At 47.7% G+C, this 18,735-nt stretch overlaps 1 protein-coding gene across 1 annotated transcript in view; it reads left to right on the forward strand.

The window, feature by feature from the left end:
- The window catches only part of LOC147610750 (starch synthase 3, chloroplastic/amyloplastic-like), a 118,200-nt gene extending 100,024 nt beyond the window's left edge, over positions 1-18,176 (forward strand). Inside the window, exons 15-16 of the mRNA XM_086785224.1 lie at positions 17,311-17,434; positions 17,728-18,176. Of these exons, the coding sequence (XP_086641350.1) occupies positions 17,311-17,434; positions 17,728-17,857 (254 nt within the window). The 3' untranslated portion in view covers positions 17,858-18,176. The remainder of the gene's footprint in view (positions 1-17,310; positions 17,435-17,727) is intronic.
- Positions 18,177-18,735: the final 559 nt, after the last annotated feature.

Genomic DNA, 18,735 nt, shown 5'->3' on the forward strand with positions numbered 1-18,735 from the left:
GATCATCAACATGATCACTACTAGAGTGTCCATCAAGAGAGTTCTCTGAAGAGGACTCTTCGAAGGTGGACGAGACACTCTGGGGATCATTCTCGCTAAGTAGGTTGCCATCATCATCAAACAAGGGGTCTCTAGGTAGTGGGGTATCATCATGAGGGGGCAATGGAATATCATCATGAAGGTGGGGATTGGAGCTCGAGAATCCCCGCCTCACATATGTGCGAAGGCCACCCTTTGCTGATGTCGAAGGCGGAGAGGCCTATGAACTCCAACTGCTCGGTCCCGTCCATGCTGACTCCTGGTGCTGCGAGTATCTGCTGCCACAAGCTCACTATAGAGCTCCGTGAAGATTGCCTCCTCCTCCTCATCAGGTTGTTGATTGACACTTGCAAAGTTTTCACTCGTCAACGTGAAAGTGTCAACATTGACATACACATTAAGGCACAAAAGTTAGAGTCTGTACAGTGTACACAAAACTTAAAAGTTATGAGTCATGACAAGTTAGAGTCTAGACTTGTCACTTACCTGCTTGGGACTACCCATACTAAGAATGCCCTGCATCATGCGCAAGTTAGTGCGGCAGTGGACCAACCACTCCAATTGTCGTGTGCTCAGTCGATTGCGTATCCTCGTGTGTATGAGAGAATAGGAACTCCAGTTCCTCACATGCACTCGTAGAACAATCCTGGGCTAGGACCCTTAAGGCTATGGGTTGGAGATGCTCTAGTCCATACCCAAAATTGTCCCACCAAAAAAGGGGCTTCACAAGTGACTCCCTCCTCCAGTAAGTGGGAGACGAAAAGGAGGTTTGACCTCTCTGATCAACATAGCAGCCCAACTCCTCTAGAAAGGCATTGTGCTCATCAACTGGCACAGCTCGAAGCATATATGCATCCCGATCTTGTCGAAGCTCCCTATCGGTGCAAACTACTGGAGACTTGTAGGCTGGATGTACCAATGCTGCAAACCCGTGGATTGGTTTGTGCATCCACCTCCATCTCTTCTGTGCAATCTCCATGATTTGTGCTCGCTCGTCAAATGTAATGTCTGTGCAAGCCTCCAACTCCACAAGGGCAGCTCTAAAGAAGTGGACAAGAAGGCCCATGGTGGACCCCTTTCTCCCGAGGCATGATGGACAAGAGAAGGGCTAAAGCGTGGAGTAGAGGAGAGAGCGTAGAGAAGATGAAGTATGAGAAGAGCTTGGAGGAAGAGAACTTGGAGTAGAGGCTCAAGTGGGATGGAAGGAGCTTGGAGGAGGGTGGAGGAGGGTGAAGTAGAGGCGTGGTCCTTGAGGCTTGGAGTAGATGGAGGGTGGTGGAGGAGAGGCGTGGAGTAGATGGAGGAGAGGCTTGGTCCTTGAGGCTTTTATAAAAGGACTCAAGAGAGATGAAAGGAAAACAACCCAAAAAACGGGCAGAAAACGGCCAGAAAAAACGGCCAGAAAACGGCTACTTCCAACGGACAGAAACAGGGAAAATTCGTACCTGATCGTACGGATACGTACGGTACGAATCGTACGTACGGCCAGATCCGTACGACGTACGGAACTAAGCATGGAGCCAGGTTTCCTCAGGGCTTCCATCCACTCCATTAGCATGCTTCATTAAGCTCCTAATCCTTTTCATTAGGTATTCCTAATTGTTTCCACCTCTCCTCCTGAAACTTGGATCTGGGACAACAAGTCGATGGAGGAGCTAGACCATTCATGGGCCGGAGCTCGCTGCCTGGGAGGAACTAGTGCTGCAGGTGAGAGGCCAGGATCCGTGGACTCTCTCGGAGTTTGGCAGGTTGCAGGGGAGTTTATCTTTCTCGCGCTCGGATAGACGGGCCACAGGAGTTAACCTTTCCCGCATCGACAGGTTTTACATTGATGAGTGGGCTTGCGATAGAGGTGGCACTGTGGGTATACTTGCAGGCTCCTCGTTTTCAGACCACTTTCCAGTGCTTCTCCAGATCGAGGACCCTACGAGAGGAGAGCGAGGCGAGAGCGTCCGGATTCCAGATTGTCTCATAGAGGAGCCCGAGATTGCGACCAGAGTTGAGCAGGTCTGGCAGGAGCTTCAGTTCAGGAGAGGATCGGCAGCCAGCGATCTTGACAGGGGTTTGCAGGAGATCAGTAGGATGCTCAGACAGGCTGCCCTGGACCGTCTGGAGGCTTTCAAAGAGCAGGAGAGGAGCCTGCGGAGGAGTCTAGCTTCCCTTCAGAGACTTCAGGAGAGGGATCCTACGAGCCCTTGGATTTCAGAGCAGATCCATCGAGGAGAGGAGGGTGGAGTTCCGATTCCATGCTCGGGCTTCTTTTTGGACACAGGCTGGAGACAGAGTGACTCGAGATTTCTTTGAGGCGACAGGGCCTCGCTTCAGACGAGAGGGTCTCAGGCATCTTCGGCAGGCTGATGGCCAGGTAGTGGTGGATCCCCCCAGGGTTCGGGCGATCGCCACAGATTTTTACAGGGATCTGCTCTCTGCTGAGCCAGCAGATGACAGGGTGAGAGAGGCTCGGGAGGCAGTCTGGAGCTTCACGAGACCGGTTGTGCCGGCCCGTTTGCAGCATTCCCTTCTCTCCCCCTTCTCGGATACGGAACTGGAGGCGGCTCTTCAGGCACTTCCTCGGGGCAAATGCCCAGGAGAGGACGGTCTCTCAGTGGCTTTCTTCCAGAGGTACTGGGGTCTCTTGCATAGGGGTTTCAGATTGGCATTCGAGGAGATCATGCATGGAGTCGGGAGACATGCCGGACAGCATGGCAGAGGGGTTGATTCACTTGATCCCCAACGAGGGAGGAGACAGACTGGAGATTAGACAGTGGAGACCGATCACCTTGCTAGGCACGGCCTACAAGGTCCTAGCTAAGGCGATCAGCAGGCGGCTTCAGCCTCACCTTCCGGACATCATCCACTCCACGCAGACAGGCTTCATCTAGGATAGGAGCATCCTGGATAACATCTTCTCTTTCTGGGAGGCTACGGCTTTGGCTAGATTTCGGCAGGAGGATCTGGCAGTGCTCCTTCTCGACTTCGAGAAGGCATATGATCGGGTGGACTGGGCCTTCTTGGAAGGCACTATGGAGAGGATGGGCTTCCCCCCTCAGTGGATCCGTGGGGTCTCTGCACTCTACACATCGGCTCATAGCTAGGTGCTGATACAGGGCGTGCGCGGAGAGAGGTTCCAGCTCTCGCGGTCGGTGCGGCAGGGGTGCCCCTTGGCGCCCTTTCTTTTTCTTTTTGTGGCGGAGGCCATGAGCACTTTCTTGACGGCACAGGATACAGGTTTGCGGGGCCTCTAGCTCCCCATCCGCACCTCGGAGGAGCTCCTAGACTCGGAGTTTGCGGATGACACTGCCGTCTATCTTCAGGGAGGGGAGGAGAACCTCTGCCGCTTCGCCTCAGCCATGGACAGGTTATGCAGAGCTTCGGGCGCTTTGATCAACTGGCACAAGTCGTGTGGGTTGTGGGTCAGTTCTGTGCCCCCCCCGACTTGGAGGCCAGTTGATGGGTTTCAGTGGCTGCCCCCCGGCACTTCAGTGCGCTATTTGGGATGCTATGTGGGCATTGACATATCTCCGGAGCAGCAGATAGCCCCCCTTCTTCTGAGCATTCGGAAGAAGCTTCTGTATTGGAGTACCGCTCGTTTATCTCTGGCTGGCCGAGTGGTTGTGGCCAACCAGGTTCTGCTTGCTACCATGTGGTACATCACTTCTTGCTGGGCCTTCTCTCGGGCGTGCATTGGCCAGGTGCAGAGGCTCATCAGGAACTTTCTTTGGTCCGGTGGCGACGGGCGGCCCGCCAGGGCCAAGGTGGCATGGGCTGTGATCACTCAGCCGAGGGAGAGAGGCGGCCTGGGCATAGTTGATCCTATTTGTCAGAGCCGAGCTTTGCTTGGCAAGTTGGTGGTTCGTGGCCTCCTACCAGGCGCTCAGCCGTGGAAGGAGTTTCTTGTTTCCAGGATTCTCAGCCGCACTCCTTCTCTTAGCGGCCCCTGGACCCCCAGCATCAGGTGGATCTTTACAGAGCAGCGATCCAGAGGAGTGGGCCTTGGCTTCGAGGAGCGTTTTGCAGCTAGCCTTCTGAGGGCCTGAGAGCATATGAGGCCGTCACTCTTCCAGACTCCCCCGGGCACCGATGAGGAGCGCCTGAGGCAGCCATTGATCTGGAACCCCTTGATCCGACTTCCCAGTGGTCATATGGTTGGATCGCGATCTCACGTGTCGTGGGGCCCGTTGAGCTCCGGCCCAGCCCAGTCCCTAGACGACTGGATATGTTTTCAGCAGCTGCCTCTAGAGGTTCAGGAGAGGAGACTCAGCGGGATGAGGGGCAGAGAGTTGATGAGGCAGGACATTGAGGCGGCCATCCCCCGGGAGTGGCGGACTCCAGTACAGGACCCTCCACCTCCACAGTGGATGGGTGTCTTTACTCGGCATGAGATCCTTCTAGCGGTTTGCGGCTCAGCAGAGAGTCGCCCCACTCACCTTCTAGGTGGGAGAGGGAGGCCAGCTTCAGAGGACCCGACTATATTTGGATGAGTTCCAGGGTTGTATCTTTCAGAGGGTGCGGGTGGTCGGCTTTCATCAGAGACAGTGGCATGTAGACCCCTCACCGGCCTCGATAGGGGAGGACTATTCTTGGAGATTATGGGCTTGGGACAGCAGGCCTCTTATTCGCCTTCAGTGGGATCTAGGCGAGTCGCTTTGGCGAGATCCCTACTCGGCCCCTACCAACCCAGGCACCCCCTTTTTAGAGTACACAGCAAGGCTGGGGCGGCGGATCCAGAGGCACAGGATAGCGGGCACCCCGGCGGCGGCCGAGCATTGGCGGAGACTGGGGCTCTCCCCTGCCTTCCTTAGGGACTTCTGGCAGCGCCTTTGGGCCAGCTTCCGGCCCCGGAAGGTGACGCTTTTTCTCTGGCTTACAACGCATAGAGGACTGGCTGTGGGGGCTTGGCTAGCTTTTGGCAGACACCCAGCGTCCTGCCCTCGGTGCGACCATGCACAGGAGTCGCAGCGGCACTGCTTATGGGATTGCCCACAGGCACAGCAGCTCTGGCAGCGCGCTCTCAGGATGGTTTTTGCAGGCTCGCCAGGTGAGATGATGGTGACGTGGGGTGCGGTGGCTTGGGCCACGGACAGCGGCCCGGCCCTTGGATACGAGGACGTCCCTGGTAGTGTGACCATCCAGGTCTCTGACAAGGCGATGGCGGTGGTTCCGACGCCGGACTTCTCTTCGGCAGTCTCCCAAGAGGGGGACGGGCACAGATGGGAGATGATCAGCAGCATGACGGCTTGGCACATATGGAGAGCCCGATGCAGGGAGGCCATAGACCGCCAGGCGACTCCACCGGCGGAGGTCATACAGGCCCTCTGGGTGGACATCATTCACACCTTGAGAGGACACTGGGGGAAACTCAGGGTGACTCGGATCGCATGAGAGATCGCCGCAAGGCGTTCCTCCGCACTTGGCAGCCTGGCTCTTTCCTCATCGCGAGGGGCGAGGATGTCACTTGGCACTACAGGCCTCCAGTTTGGCTCTTCTCACCTCCCGCATGTACTACTAGGTAGCCCCCCCCCCCCCCCCCCCCCCCCCCCCCCCCCCCCCCCCTCGAGAGCGGCCAGCCCACGGGGGTGGAGCTCCGGTGTTCACTGTGTTTATTATCCCTCCTTGTGAGGTGAGCTTTGTAGCCTTATGGCGTTTTCTCATTAACTAATAGAAGGATCGTTTTTCCAAAAAAGAAAAAAAGTCAATGGAGGAGCTCAAGCACAAGCTATAGTGTACCATTTGACGAGATTTCAAGCTTGGGATCTCTAGCATATTCGGGCGCACAGGCGTGGCCCTTCAATTGCTCAGGAAAGTCTGCACAACCAGCTCATTGCAACTTCCCCCAAATCGGTGGCGTTTTTTGCATCGGGATGGTCGTACATCCCGCCTGAGCTCCACATTTGGAATTGGGGCAAACCCCGTGAACTGGAGCTTCCTTAGGACGCCTCCTAGATGCCCCTAAGAGGGTTTGTCGGATGGTTTTGGGAGCTGGCCACACAGACGAAAAAACTAGAGCCCTATCTTGCAGGTTGTCATAGCCAAAACTCCAAATTTTGAACCAAAAGTGGTTTAAGCACTAATCCATTTTTTTTGGCTTTAATCTTGATTGTTGGACTCTTACAGATCTTCAAGCATATTGAGGCCACTCATCAAGGCTCTTACACACAAGTCCAAAGCTCAAAGCTTCCTCATTGTGCCTCACAATGAACATTGAATTACCTTGGCAAATTGCTTAAATAAATCACCTAATCAAGGTGTTAATAATTAGGCATTGGTGGATCTAATCCAACATTGGGAAGGTGCTACACAAGTTTGTGTTCAAATTGAATTTTCCATCACAATTACTATCCCAATTAATCTCTCCAAATGAGTGTATTCTCTACACACATAAACTGTGAACTAGTACACCTAGTTTGTTGAGCATCATTAGTGGTCAAAACTTGTTATATTCATCATATTGGAGTTTTAAAAGGGTAGACACTGCCCCTGCCCTAGTTTGTTGAGTATCATTAGTGGTCAAAACTTGTTATATTCATCAGATTGGAGTTTTAAAAGGGTAGACACTGCCCCTGCCCTTGAATCTTGAATTGGGTTAAGAGGTAAGACCCTCTTCATATCATCATGAGCATTGCACAAGAAATAACTAAATTTAACGGGGAGCAATTCCATACATGGCAAACAAAGACCATGTATTTGCTCATGAGGAAGAATCTGTGGGGGCTAGTTGAGGGAAGAGATGAATGTGAAGAGGAGCATGGGAAGGATGAGTGGAAGAGCAGAAATGAGAACGCATTAGGGCTCATTGCACTTAGCTTAAATGATTCACCACATTGCAGGAATACAACGAGCTAAAGATGCATGGGATGAACTTAACAAATTATTTGGCACTCAAGCAAAAAATTCAATGATAAATCTGCTAATGCAATTCTACAAACTTGACATGAAGGAAAGTGAACCTCTAACCACACACTTGAACAAATACAAAAGCATTAAGCAACAACTGGCAACCATTGGGAAGAAGGTAGAGGATGATGAGGCACTAGCAGTGCTTCTGAAGAGTGCGGACAAGGGAGAATATGAGAACGTTGTGGCAACCTTAAAGAATGTAGTAGATTTGAAGCTGCATGAGATAGAAGGAGCTCTACTAGAGCAAGAGAACGAGGTCAAAGAGAAGAAAGGGTTGGACCCAACAACTGGAGAGGAGAGAGCATTCTACATCCGAGGAGGACTCTCACGAGGATGAGGACGAGGACAAGGACGAGGCAGGGAAGGAGGAAGGAGCTTTGCTTGCCACAGTTGTGGGAAGCCAGAACATATGGCCAAAGACTGCTACATATGTCCCCAGATGTAGGGGAGGTGGCACAAATCAAGGAGAAATCAGTGGGATTACATGCTTGGCATCTTGTGGATGTACAACCTATAAATTGAGGCATTGGTCTAATGAGAATTTGTTGGTTTTTGAGTATCCATGCCTACATTATCCTATTAGATTAATTGTTCACTAATCTTGCCAATCACATGCTTAATCATGTCTTGTCCCATATTTGATCCACCATAGTCCACTCTTGCTTGCATTTTTAACTCTGGTGTGGTAGGTGTTGCGATTAGAGCGGTGTGGAAGGTGGGGCCGGTTTGGAGAGAGAGTAGGCTGGTGCAGTGCGAGTTTTAGAATAGTGCCATCTGGATGGGCGGGATGCACTAGAGTTATAGCGATGGGTTTGAAGGCTTGGGCCAAGCAGTGTGATGCGTGGGTGGACTCTTGGCATGGAGAAGGATGCATGAAGTGCATGGCAATGGGAAGTGGGGCGAATCAGGTTTAGCGGGGTTAGGGAGTGGATTGAGAGATCTAGGTCGAGGTGGGGCTAGGAGTGACGGCAGGGTGGGTATAAAAATTAAAAAGAAAAAGAGGGGAGGGAGGGTGATTTAGGACCAGGGAATTTTAAAGGGGTTAGAGGGGGTTAGTAAGAGGGCCTTCTGAGGGGAGTATGATAGGTGTGGAAGGCAAGCGATGAGGATGACAGAATGGGGGAGATGGTGTCTATGATAAGAGAGAGAGAGAGAGAGAGAGAGAGAGAGAGAGAGAGAGAGAGAGAAGAAAGAAAGAAAGTTATATTAACGTAAATGGAAGACCCCAAGGGCCTATGAGACCAAAAGTAATACAATGGTACCATGGATATACTGAGCCATGGAAAACTGAAAGAAAAAGTAAATTGAAAACATCTGAAAGTGCATGAGATCAACAGATGATCCTGTGTAGAGTGAGATATGTTGTGATCAGCTAATGACGATACCCACCTCGGCCAGAACCGACCTGATGGAGTGAGTGTCAAGCCTCTATGATGGAAGCATGTCATGTCGGCGGAGAACCTCACAAGTCTGTCTTTGTGTGGTGGAGGGTCTTGATGCTGTGGGTCGGGGACGTGTGGCTCACAGAATGGATCGAGCTCTCTCGCTAAGAACTCCTCTGGGGCGTGGGGCTGGAGCATAGGTACGGGTGGTCGGCTCTGATGTCATAGTAGAGAAATTGTTGTGGGTAGTGGATTCCAATGTGGATGTATGTTCCACAAAGAAATCTGTGAGGTGTCCTGTTGGGGCCGGTGCTGTCTCTTAGCATGCTGCCTCAACACTACATCCCTGTGTCGTCTGAGCTCCATCAAGTACATGCGAAATGAAATAAAATGAAATCTGTATTAACGTCTTCGAAAGGGCAAAATGACCTATGAGACCAAAAGTTATAGTAATCTGGTCAGATGAAGTACAAATGTCAGTGGTGTGTAACACAAAAAAGTGAGAAAAGATCTGAAGCTTTATAGATCTAGAGATCAAGAGTAACATGGGAAAATGGGAAACACAGGAAACGTGGGAAGGTACTAAGAGGGGATGAAAGTGTCCACACAATGACATCTCTGGGTGTGTGAGGCTCATGAAGGTGTGAGGGTATAGACGGGCCCTGAGTGGATGAAATCGCTCATAGGTCGTCGCTGAAGCATGAAGACAAGTTCCTCCAGGGTGAATTGCCTAGAGGGTATCTGCTAGTGATTTGCGATGATCTCTCTAATCCTCCCATGCCATCTGGATCTGCTACGGATACCCCGAGGTCTAGGGCGTTTGTCCCAACATAGCTGAGAGGAAGAGGGAGAGAGAGTTACATTAACGTCTACGGAAGACCCCAAGGGCCTATGAGACCAAAAGTAATACAATGGTACTATGGATATACTGAGCCATGAATAACTGAAAGAAAAAGTAAAATGAAAACATCTGACAGTACAATGAAAACATCAGTAAATGAAAACTGAGCCATGTGATCAACAGATGATCCTGTGTAGAGTGAGATATGTTGTGATTAGCTAATGACAATACCTGCCTCGACCAGAACTGATCTGATGGTGGAGTGAATGTCAGGCCTCTGTGATGGGAGCGTGTCATGTCGGCGGAGAACCTCACGAATTTGTCTTTGTGTGGTGGAGGGGCTTGATGCTCTGGGTTGGGGACTTGTGGCTAGCAGAATGGATTGAGCTCTTGCGAAGAACTCCTCTGGGGCGTGGAGCTGAGTGTGGGTACGGGTGGTGGGCTATGATGTCGTAGTAGAGGAATTGTTGCGGGTAGTGGATTCTGATGTGGATGTGTGTACCACAAAGAAATCTATGATTGCTCTCTGTGAGGTGTCCTGTCAGAGGAGCCGGGGCTTTCTTAGCATGCTGCCTCAGCACTAAATCCCTGTGTCGTTTGAGCTCCATCAAGTACATGCCCAAGCACCTCTGATCCTTTAATTGTATCACCCGTGTGAGTGGTCTGAATCCCTCTTGGAAGAGGCAGTGGAATCTCCCCAGGATCTCGTAGTAAGCCGGGCAACTGAACATATAATGGGCCTCATCCTCTACTGCTCCTGTGGTGCATACTGTGCATGTCCTCCCCTCATGTGGGATATCCTTAGCTCTGCCAATCTCTACTCTGAGGGGGTGGGAGGATACCTTGAGCTGGCCGATTGTGATACGCATTGTATGTATCCCGGGATCTCAAAGAATCCATCCTTGGAGAGTCTCAAGAAGTGATCTCTATAAACCTCACACTCATGTCTGGTGTATGTGTAGCTCGAGTAGATATAATCGGATGATGCGGTTGATCTCCTGTTGTGAGAGATCAAGGTAGGGGGAATCTAGGCTATACTGAAACGAGGGGAGACAGTCCATCTGTATGCCATGTGCATGAAATGGCAGTTGTGGTCATGCAGAACAGGTCTCTCCATACTGGCTAGAGAGGGAGGGAGGGAGTCTTTGCTTTGTATTATATTTTCGGAATATAATGAATCAACCATTACAAAAGAGAGAGAGAGAGAGAGAGAGAGAGAGAGAGAGAGAGAGAGAGAGAGAGATTCTCGTCGAGATGAGAACTCCTTGCTTGGAGAAGTGTTACCCACCTCTCATGTGATTACTTGGCCAGAGAAGAATGATTGTAGACGACAATTCAATCGTATGGCGAGGTTGGGTGTTGTGAGGATTTCTGATACTTTGTTGCCTGGGCGGCTGTGAATGTTATCATTCCGCCGTGCTCGTCATAGATTTCATGTGCCCTGAAGTGACAAGTGTATTTGGTTGCAGTTGTAGCAACAAGTGCAGTCTTTGGGACGCCTTCCTAGGATGGATACTTCTCATGCATGGGATGATATCACGATTGGGCGTTGGGTCGCAAGACCAGGCTGTTGAAGGCTTCTGCTAATGTTGTATATCATCTTTTGGTCCAAGAGAAGAGATGGCTTGTAGCAAAAGCAAATAAAGTATGGAATGTTAAGAAAACGGCCTCCTGGTGGAAGCACATCCTATTCTGTGGTTGGCATTCCAAGCTTTCTTTTCAGGGCAAAGTGTTTATTTGGCGAGTCATCGATGGGCCACTGCCCTTTGGCGTCGGAGACTTTCGAATGGCAACTGTTTCTTCTCCCAGACTTGTCTAGAATCTAGTCGGCATAGGTTTATTTCTTGCCTGGTGGCTCGCCAGGTATGGGAGTTCATCTCTTCAATGTGGCAAATGGTGACTGGACACACTTTGTCACCCAGGCAGTGGGTATTTGGACATGATCAGCCCGGGGGGGACAATTAGCAACATGAGGTTTTCTTTGTTTTCTTTCGATGGTTGGGTCTTCGGCATAATTGGCTCATGCGAAATGCTTTCATCTTTGATTCACAATCAAGGGTGAAAGGTTATGTCCAGCATGTTCGTGGTCTATTGCTTTGGCAAGTTTCTTTTTTGACCATGCACATGTGGCCTTTTAGTGTGTGCGGTCTGACGGCCTCTATTTGCCTTTGGATGAGATTTTTGGTCGCCATGGTTTAGGTATGGAGCTGTGTCTATTCTGATGATCCAAGGTTTTCTTTGAGAGAGAAATGAAATGAAATGATATATTAACGTCTCTAAGAGGCCATGATGGCCTATAAGACCAAAACTGAGAGTACATCTGGAGTTGGTGTCTCATCAAAGAGAACAACTAAATGAAACTGAAAAGTACAATAAACTGACTATCTTACAGTTATAAGAACTGTAAGTAAGACTCCTAGATGATACTGAGTAGAAAATATTGGAAAATGTATATCAAGTAGATCCATGTATGCTGATCATATAAGAACTCTTAAGTAAGACTCCTAGATGATACTGAGTAGAAAATACTGGAAAATGTATATTAAGTAGATCCATGTATGTTGATGAGTTGAAGTGCTGCTCTCTCCTCAGATCAAATATCTTCGCCATGGGGCTGTCTAGAATGGAGAGGTTGTAGAAGCGAGGTAGGTGCCTCCGATGTCGAGCAATAATGGCTCTGATCTGGCGATGGTGAGGATGCCGTTGTCGGGATCCTGGTGGGCGTTGCCGACAAGCACGACATAAGACGATTCCTCTATCAATGGTGACTCCTTGGGAGCATGGCTGGTGTCTTGATGGCCCGATAGATGAGGTATCAGGAGGTGTGTGGCTGGGCTGCTGGTGCTAAAGAGATCTGTCAGGATCCTCTGTCTAGGTACATCATGGCTTGGTCTCTTGTTTGCCAAGAGGGTCTCTTTATGTCTCCTGAGCTCAAGTTGGAACAATCCTAGGCATCTCTGATCCTCAAACTCCATGACCCTGCGTAACGGCCCAAATATCTCCGTCGAATCTCATAATAGACTGGACATCGGCAAATGTAGTGCTCCTTTGACTCTGCCTCTCCTGGTAGCATAGCTGACAAATGCGGTCATCCGAGATCTGATGCACATATCGCCCTGTCTCAATCCGCAGTTGGTGTGATGAGGTCTGGATCTGTCCAATGGCACATTGTATCCCATGTGGTAGGTGTACATCCATGTACGCCGGGCAGGTGATAAAACTATATGGTGAGTGGTGTAGAAAATGGCTCTTGTAATGAGCCATTTTCGTGCCTAAGGGCTCAAGGGGACTAGTCCATGTCCTCTCTGTGCCCACTCTGATGATATCCATCCTAATCATGCGTTTCTGCTCTGAGTGGGTGAGATCCAAAAGTGGACAATCCAAGCTATACTGAAAGGGTGGAAGTGCCTCTATCTGCAAACCATGTAGGTCAAACCATGATCTCATCTGAACATACTAGCAATGAGTATCTGCATCTTTTGCCAACTGTATGGATGAGGTCAATGCCAATCGGGAGTAGCTCTGTTGAGGGAGCTCCCATAGCCGCTGTAAAAAGTAATTGCCTGGAATAGGGCCTCGGTCACTACTGGTGCGGCACCCAACTCAGCCCGAACAATCTCATGTGGTACTGATGATTTGCTCCGAGAGAGAGAGAGAGAGAGAGAGAGAGAGAGAGAGAGAGAGAGAGAGAAGGAAAGTTGTATTAACGTCTTGAAAAGGCCAAATGACCTATGAGACCAAAAGGTTACTCCATATCCATGAGGTACATTATCCTGGGTACAAAATGGTAATAAAGAAAGATAACAAAAATCTAGAACTATAAAATCTGATCTAGGTACATGAGTAGAGAGCTATCATATCACCCCAATACATCACTCATGAACCGTTGTGACACGGTGCTCAAGGTGGTAAAACTAAGCCAGCGCGAGAAGGTCCTGCGATGATGGGAGATGATGGCCCGGATCCTCCTGTGGTGGCGTGGCTGTGGGCGAGGGCCATGGGGTCTGGGGTGGAGAGAGAGAGAGGCGGTTTGAATGGTGGATACATCTTGGAGCAAACTTGTCTAGGTGTCGTCGATCTTGTTCTTCTCTTAGGAGACTGAGGCAGCATTATCCAAGACGGTTGTCCGCTTGCCAGCAACCTTGATGGCGATTTGCAGAAACTTTCCACAAGGCGGAAATGTTCATGATCTTCTCCACAGGCTTCATGAGAATAGACAAGCAAAGTAGAAGCTAAGAGCTTTAAAAAAAAAAATCATTTCTAAGTATATATTGTTTGTACACTTGATGAGGGGATTACGTTACATATGTACAAGTGAAGCATGAGAATCATAAGTTGTGTGGTGGGGTTACTGAGCAATAGTAGAAAGCCGCTTTGCTTATCCACAATGAATGGGCCTTGGTTTTCCAGCGAACGAGTTGGTGTCGCGGTGTTGTGGGACCTTGGTGATCCCTTTGAGCCTTGAGGTTACTTCGTTGTGCCAAGGGAGTTGGTGTGCGACTTACTTGGGGGGTTGGCATGCTAGGTGCCTCTCCTTCTATGGGAGTAGAATTTAGTAGGGCCACCATAAACGAACTTGGTATTGCCTCTTGATGTGTTGTTCTCGGGGGATCTATTAACGTCTTTGGGGTGGTGTTGGCTCTTGAGTAGAGGTGATAGCCACTTCTCCCATTCCTGCTTAAGCTTTGGGAGTGGCGTCGGGAGGCATAGCTCCATGCCTCCACTCTATCTTTGGTTTGGTGCTTGGTGGAGCCTTGAGCTTAGAACACAAATGTGGGGGTTCCCTTCGTAGAAGCCTTGAGCTTCTAGTAGCTTTGTTAGGATCCTGTGGGGATGTCAGCTATTTGGATGAAACTGAGGTCCGGAGTTGTCGCTTGACTTTCTTTGGCTTAGGAGATTTAGCTTGGTTTTAGGGGCCCAAACGGAAGGATTCCCTTTGTAGTAGCCTTGAGCTACTAAGCAGCTTGGTGGGGATCCAATGGGGCTTGGATTGTGTATAAAACTTCGTTGCTTGGGCCTCTTGCTTGGCATGCTTCTTCTCGTGGACATGCTTCTAGTCACATGGTAGCTGTTTTTTCTTGGGCATCATAGACTTATTCACTAGACATGGTGCTCTTGGGAATCCACTTTTGCTTGGGGGCCTCTCCTTGAGGGGTTGTTGAGGTTGATTCTTGGGAGGTGGTCTGTCTTTGTCCATGAGGTTTTGGATCACAATATTTGTTAGGGGGGTAGTCGACTCGGCAAGGGAAGAGGAGTCTTGAGTTTGAGGGGTAATTTGAGATGACGTCATATATTTCGAAAGACGAGGCTTGGGACATTGAAAGGATCGGGGTTTCCCCGTCCACCAAAGATATGTTAACGGTGCCTTCAGAGAGATCAAGTGTTGGGGATCTCGTTCGTCAATTGATTGTGTTGTCAATGGCCGTAATCCATCCCCTTTCGAGGATGATGCTCTCTTTCATTGTGTCAGTTGGTGTCACATAAAACTTGCAATACATATGCTTAGTTCCAATGAAAAACCTAACTTGCAATACATACGCTTAGTTCCAATGAAAAACTCAACTTCAAAACAACTGACAGTTATGCATTGATAGTTATTTATTGGGGTGATGTTAGCTCTTGAAGGATTTAGGAGTTGGTGACATAATGAGATCCACGTCTCTGAAGGCAAGAGGTTGTGACTAGCTCTGGTGTCAAACAAGGCTGGCAAAACAACTACATGGTCTTTCAAGGGGAACTCTAGCTCGAGACAAGCGGCTTTCACCGTTGTTTTTGTTTTCGCCGCACCATGGCTCTTTGGTTCTTTTTTTTCAAGTGATTACCTGGAGGCATGCCTTGTGTTCTACATTGTTTTTCTTTTGTTTCTCCTCCTTTTTCTTATGGATTTGGTAAAGCATGTCTTGGGTGAGAGGTCCATAGTAGCGTTTCAATTTGCTACCATTGAGGTATCCTTTCATCTCATGTTCATCCAAGGTCTTTATCTTTATTGTGCCTTGTGGAGCAATTTTGTGACTCGGTAGTGACCTAAAAGCCTCTGTTCTTGAGTTTCAGTTTGTTGTTCTTGACACTGTACATGAGTACCATGAATTCCTTGAGAAAGAAAGAACACCACTTCGTTTATAAAATGCGCATCAAGATGGCTCATATTTCTAGTGGGCAACCGAGGTGAGAAAGCACATTTTTGTAAAGCTTGGTGGTGGATCTTGTGTTTGCTTTCTGTGTAGCTCTGGCTTGAGCCCATTGGTGAAGTAGTTGGTGGCGAATATGACATAACGCGCTTGGATTCCTTTAGTGGCTGGGCTAATAGGATCCAGAAAGCCCATGTCCCATTATTCCAATGGTTGTTCTGAGATTATGGGGGTTAGGGGCATGCAATACTTGCCTTGGACAGTGGCAAACCTTTGGCATTCATTGCAACGTTTGACGAACTTTGAAATGAAGAATGGCAAGCTAATGGGCTCGCCCATTGATATGGCTGATTGTGGATGATTTAGGAGCTTGGTAGATGATTAACGAGTCTTTGATCTACTCATGTTTGAGGACTTGTGGTCTCAGTGACTTTTTTGCAGGCATGAAAATCAAGAGATTTTTACGGGCATGAAAAGCAGTAGATTTTCACGGTGATATTATGTGTTCAAATATTATCTTTTTACCTTGGGCATGACTTACAGATGTTTCTTCATGATGTTAGTACGTACGTCCCTTGGTTAATATGGTGATTTTTTGGAAGATCCTTTGTGGCGTGAAAACCTTGTTGAGTTTTTCACGTCGTGAGAAACTAGAGTTTTTCATGTGGTCTAAGCTAAGCTTATTTGGGCTTCTTTGAAGACATTATGAAGTTAGATAGTCTCCTTGATGTAGCATGGTGATTTTTTGGGTCACCCTTTGTGGTGTGAAAAACCAGTTGAGTTTTTCATGGTTGTGAAAAACTCTAAACCAGAGTTTTTCATGGTGTCTAAGTTAAGCTTAGTTGGGCTTCTTTGAATACATTATGAAGGTAGATAGCCTCCTTGATGCAACATGGTGATTTTTTGGGTGACCCTTCGTGATTTGAAAAACCACTCTAGTTTTTCACGGTTGTGAAAAACTAGAGTTTTTCACGGTGTCTTACTTAAGCTTTTTTTTTTTGGGGTTTTTGGCACCCATGATGAACTCAGATAGCCACGTAGATGCACTTTTGATGATTAATGAGTACCACCTTGTGACGTGAAACACCAGAGTTTAGTTTGTATGATCCCATGTGTGTACAACACATCAGTGATGATATATCAATGTTTGGATGCCAAACATCAAGCTTCAAAATGGCATGAAAAATTAGGGTAGTTTTCACAGCGTGAGGAACCAGGGTAGTTTATCATGGTGCTTAGACTTCTTTCTCTTTTGATTGTTGACTGATCCTGACATCAAGTAAGTCATATAGAAGTGGTAGATCAACGTTTTTGATGTTTCTTCTATGATTGATGTTGATGTGAAAAACCAGGGTAGTTTTTCATGGCGTGAAAAATGAGAGTTTTTTATGATGCAAAGTTCTTGGGAAATGGTTAATTGGGATGTAGAATTGTCCCCATAGCACATCGTTCTTGATGGTGTGAAAAACCAGTTAGGTTTTTCATGGCCGTGAAAAACCAAGTGATTTTCATGGCGTGAAAAACTCATGAAGGTCATTTGGGGTGGCTTTGAGTTGATGATGAGGTCGGGGAGAAGTATGATTTGTAGATGTCTGCCAGATTTCTCCCCCTTTTTATGATGATTTTCACGGGTGTGAAAAATCAGTTTCACGCCGTGAAAAATTATATTTTCATGATGGTGAAAATGTTGACCTTTTCAAGAGTTGCATCTACCTTTGATAAATATGCCCAAGATAACTGAAATGTCCTTGAATTGAATGGAAGCTATTGGTGTGGATTCTTCAATTCAATTAACTTTTCAAGTTCTCATCCATCCACTCTATCGAAGTACCATTACTTTTTGATAGGTTCTGTGCACACCTGAGCTGTGTTCTTATGTCTACTCTATTTCTTGAGAGAGTGGTGTCTGTTGTCGTCATTAGCTGCAGCATGCCTGTGTTTGATATCGACATGCTTTTATCAAGGTGTGTCGGGACATGGATTTCTTGCACCAAAGAATGAAGAAATGGTTGTGATTGTGCAGGGCTCAATGACACAGTCTTTGATGTAGACCATGACCGGGACCGTGCAGTATACCAGGGCCTTGAGCCAAATGGATTTAGTTTTGATGGTACAGATGCACCAGGAGTGGACTATGCATTAAACAGGTATGTCATGCCATGAAAAGATCTTTTATGTTTTCTATTATTGCATGTTGACGATTGCTTAGCATGCATTGACAAAGGATTTTAAGTGTGTTTTGCATCTTTTTGATTTACCATAAAAAAAAATGCTGGTGCAAGAAAATGCATGTATGTGCACACATGTGCATGTGTGTAAAAGTCAGCATGCTCACAGACGTGCAGGTGCATGTGCATGTGTCAATAGTTCTCCCCAAGCACTCGTCGGTCAATTTAGCTGTGCGCGTGCTCATAAGTCTTGTATGTTCTTTGCTGCACAGGGCGCTGTCCGCATGGTATGATGGCCGAGATTGGTTCAATGGCCTGTGCAAACAAGTTATGGAGCAAGACTGGTCCTGGAACCGGCCTGCATTGGATTATATGGAGCTCTACTATAGTGCAACAAAGTAGGTGTATTCTGTACATGGGCCTTCTAAGAGGTGTGCTTGTATGCTCAGAAACGAAGAATGTACAGAATATTCTTTGTGAAATATTACTGACATGAGGAGGTGACAACTTCCATAGCTTATGAGAATGCAAAGTAATGTATAGCAAGCCAATTTTACAGTGAGGCTTTGAGTCCTCAAGCAGCAAGAATAGACAGAAAGTTGCACTATGCAAGTTCAGTAGCATGCAATTGACAATTTCCCTATTGTTTATATACGTTGCATGATAATTCATTCGGAAGGCTGGCTATTTCTAGTGCTGGCCTTCCTCATGGTTGAGTTAATGTGCTTTATTTGTCCACACAACGGCAGGCGGTGCCTTTGTGCAGGAACCTCTGCAGTTTCTGTTCAGTTTGGCAAATAATATAATGGTGTGTGTATCTAGAAAGTCTTAAATTTAAGTAACTTCATTAGGCGGGTTAAATTATTTTCTTGGGAAGACAAAACATGCAATGGCATGCCTAGCAATCAAGTAACACAAGATGCCAGGGTATTATATAATATTATATGAGGAAGCTCAATACAAAATTTTCGAGAGTATATTTTACAAAGATGCCAGGGTTTGAACCTTGTATTGTCATAGTCATGGGTCTTGGGAAAGTAAATCTGAGTCATTGCAAAGGGAAGCTTTATTATCAAAGATTTAACACAAGATGTTCACACATCGACGTATAGGAATAAAAGAAAATGAATAGAGAAGGAATCAATCTAAAGAATGTTAAAAATTTGAAAAGCGAATTAAATCCCGACACATCAGCATAAAGACAATGAAAGTTGGGAAAAGACAAGAGGTGTCCTTTACTCCTTTAAAAAACTGCTTGGTCAACCAAATTTCAAAGAACT

This window comes from Cibotium barometz, chromosome 48, assembly GCF_041138505.1.
Source record: "Cibotium barometz isolate CiBa-2024 chromosome 48, ASM4113850v1, whole genome shotgun sequence".
Classification (NCBI taxonomy): domain Eukaryota; kingdom Viridiplantae; phylum Streptophyta; class Polypodiopsida; order Cyatheales; family Cibotiaceae; genus Cibotium; species Cibotium barometz.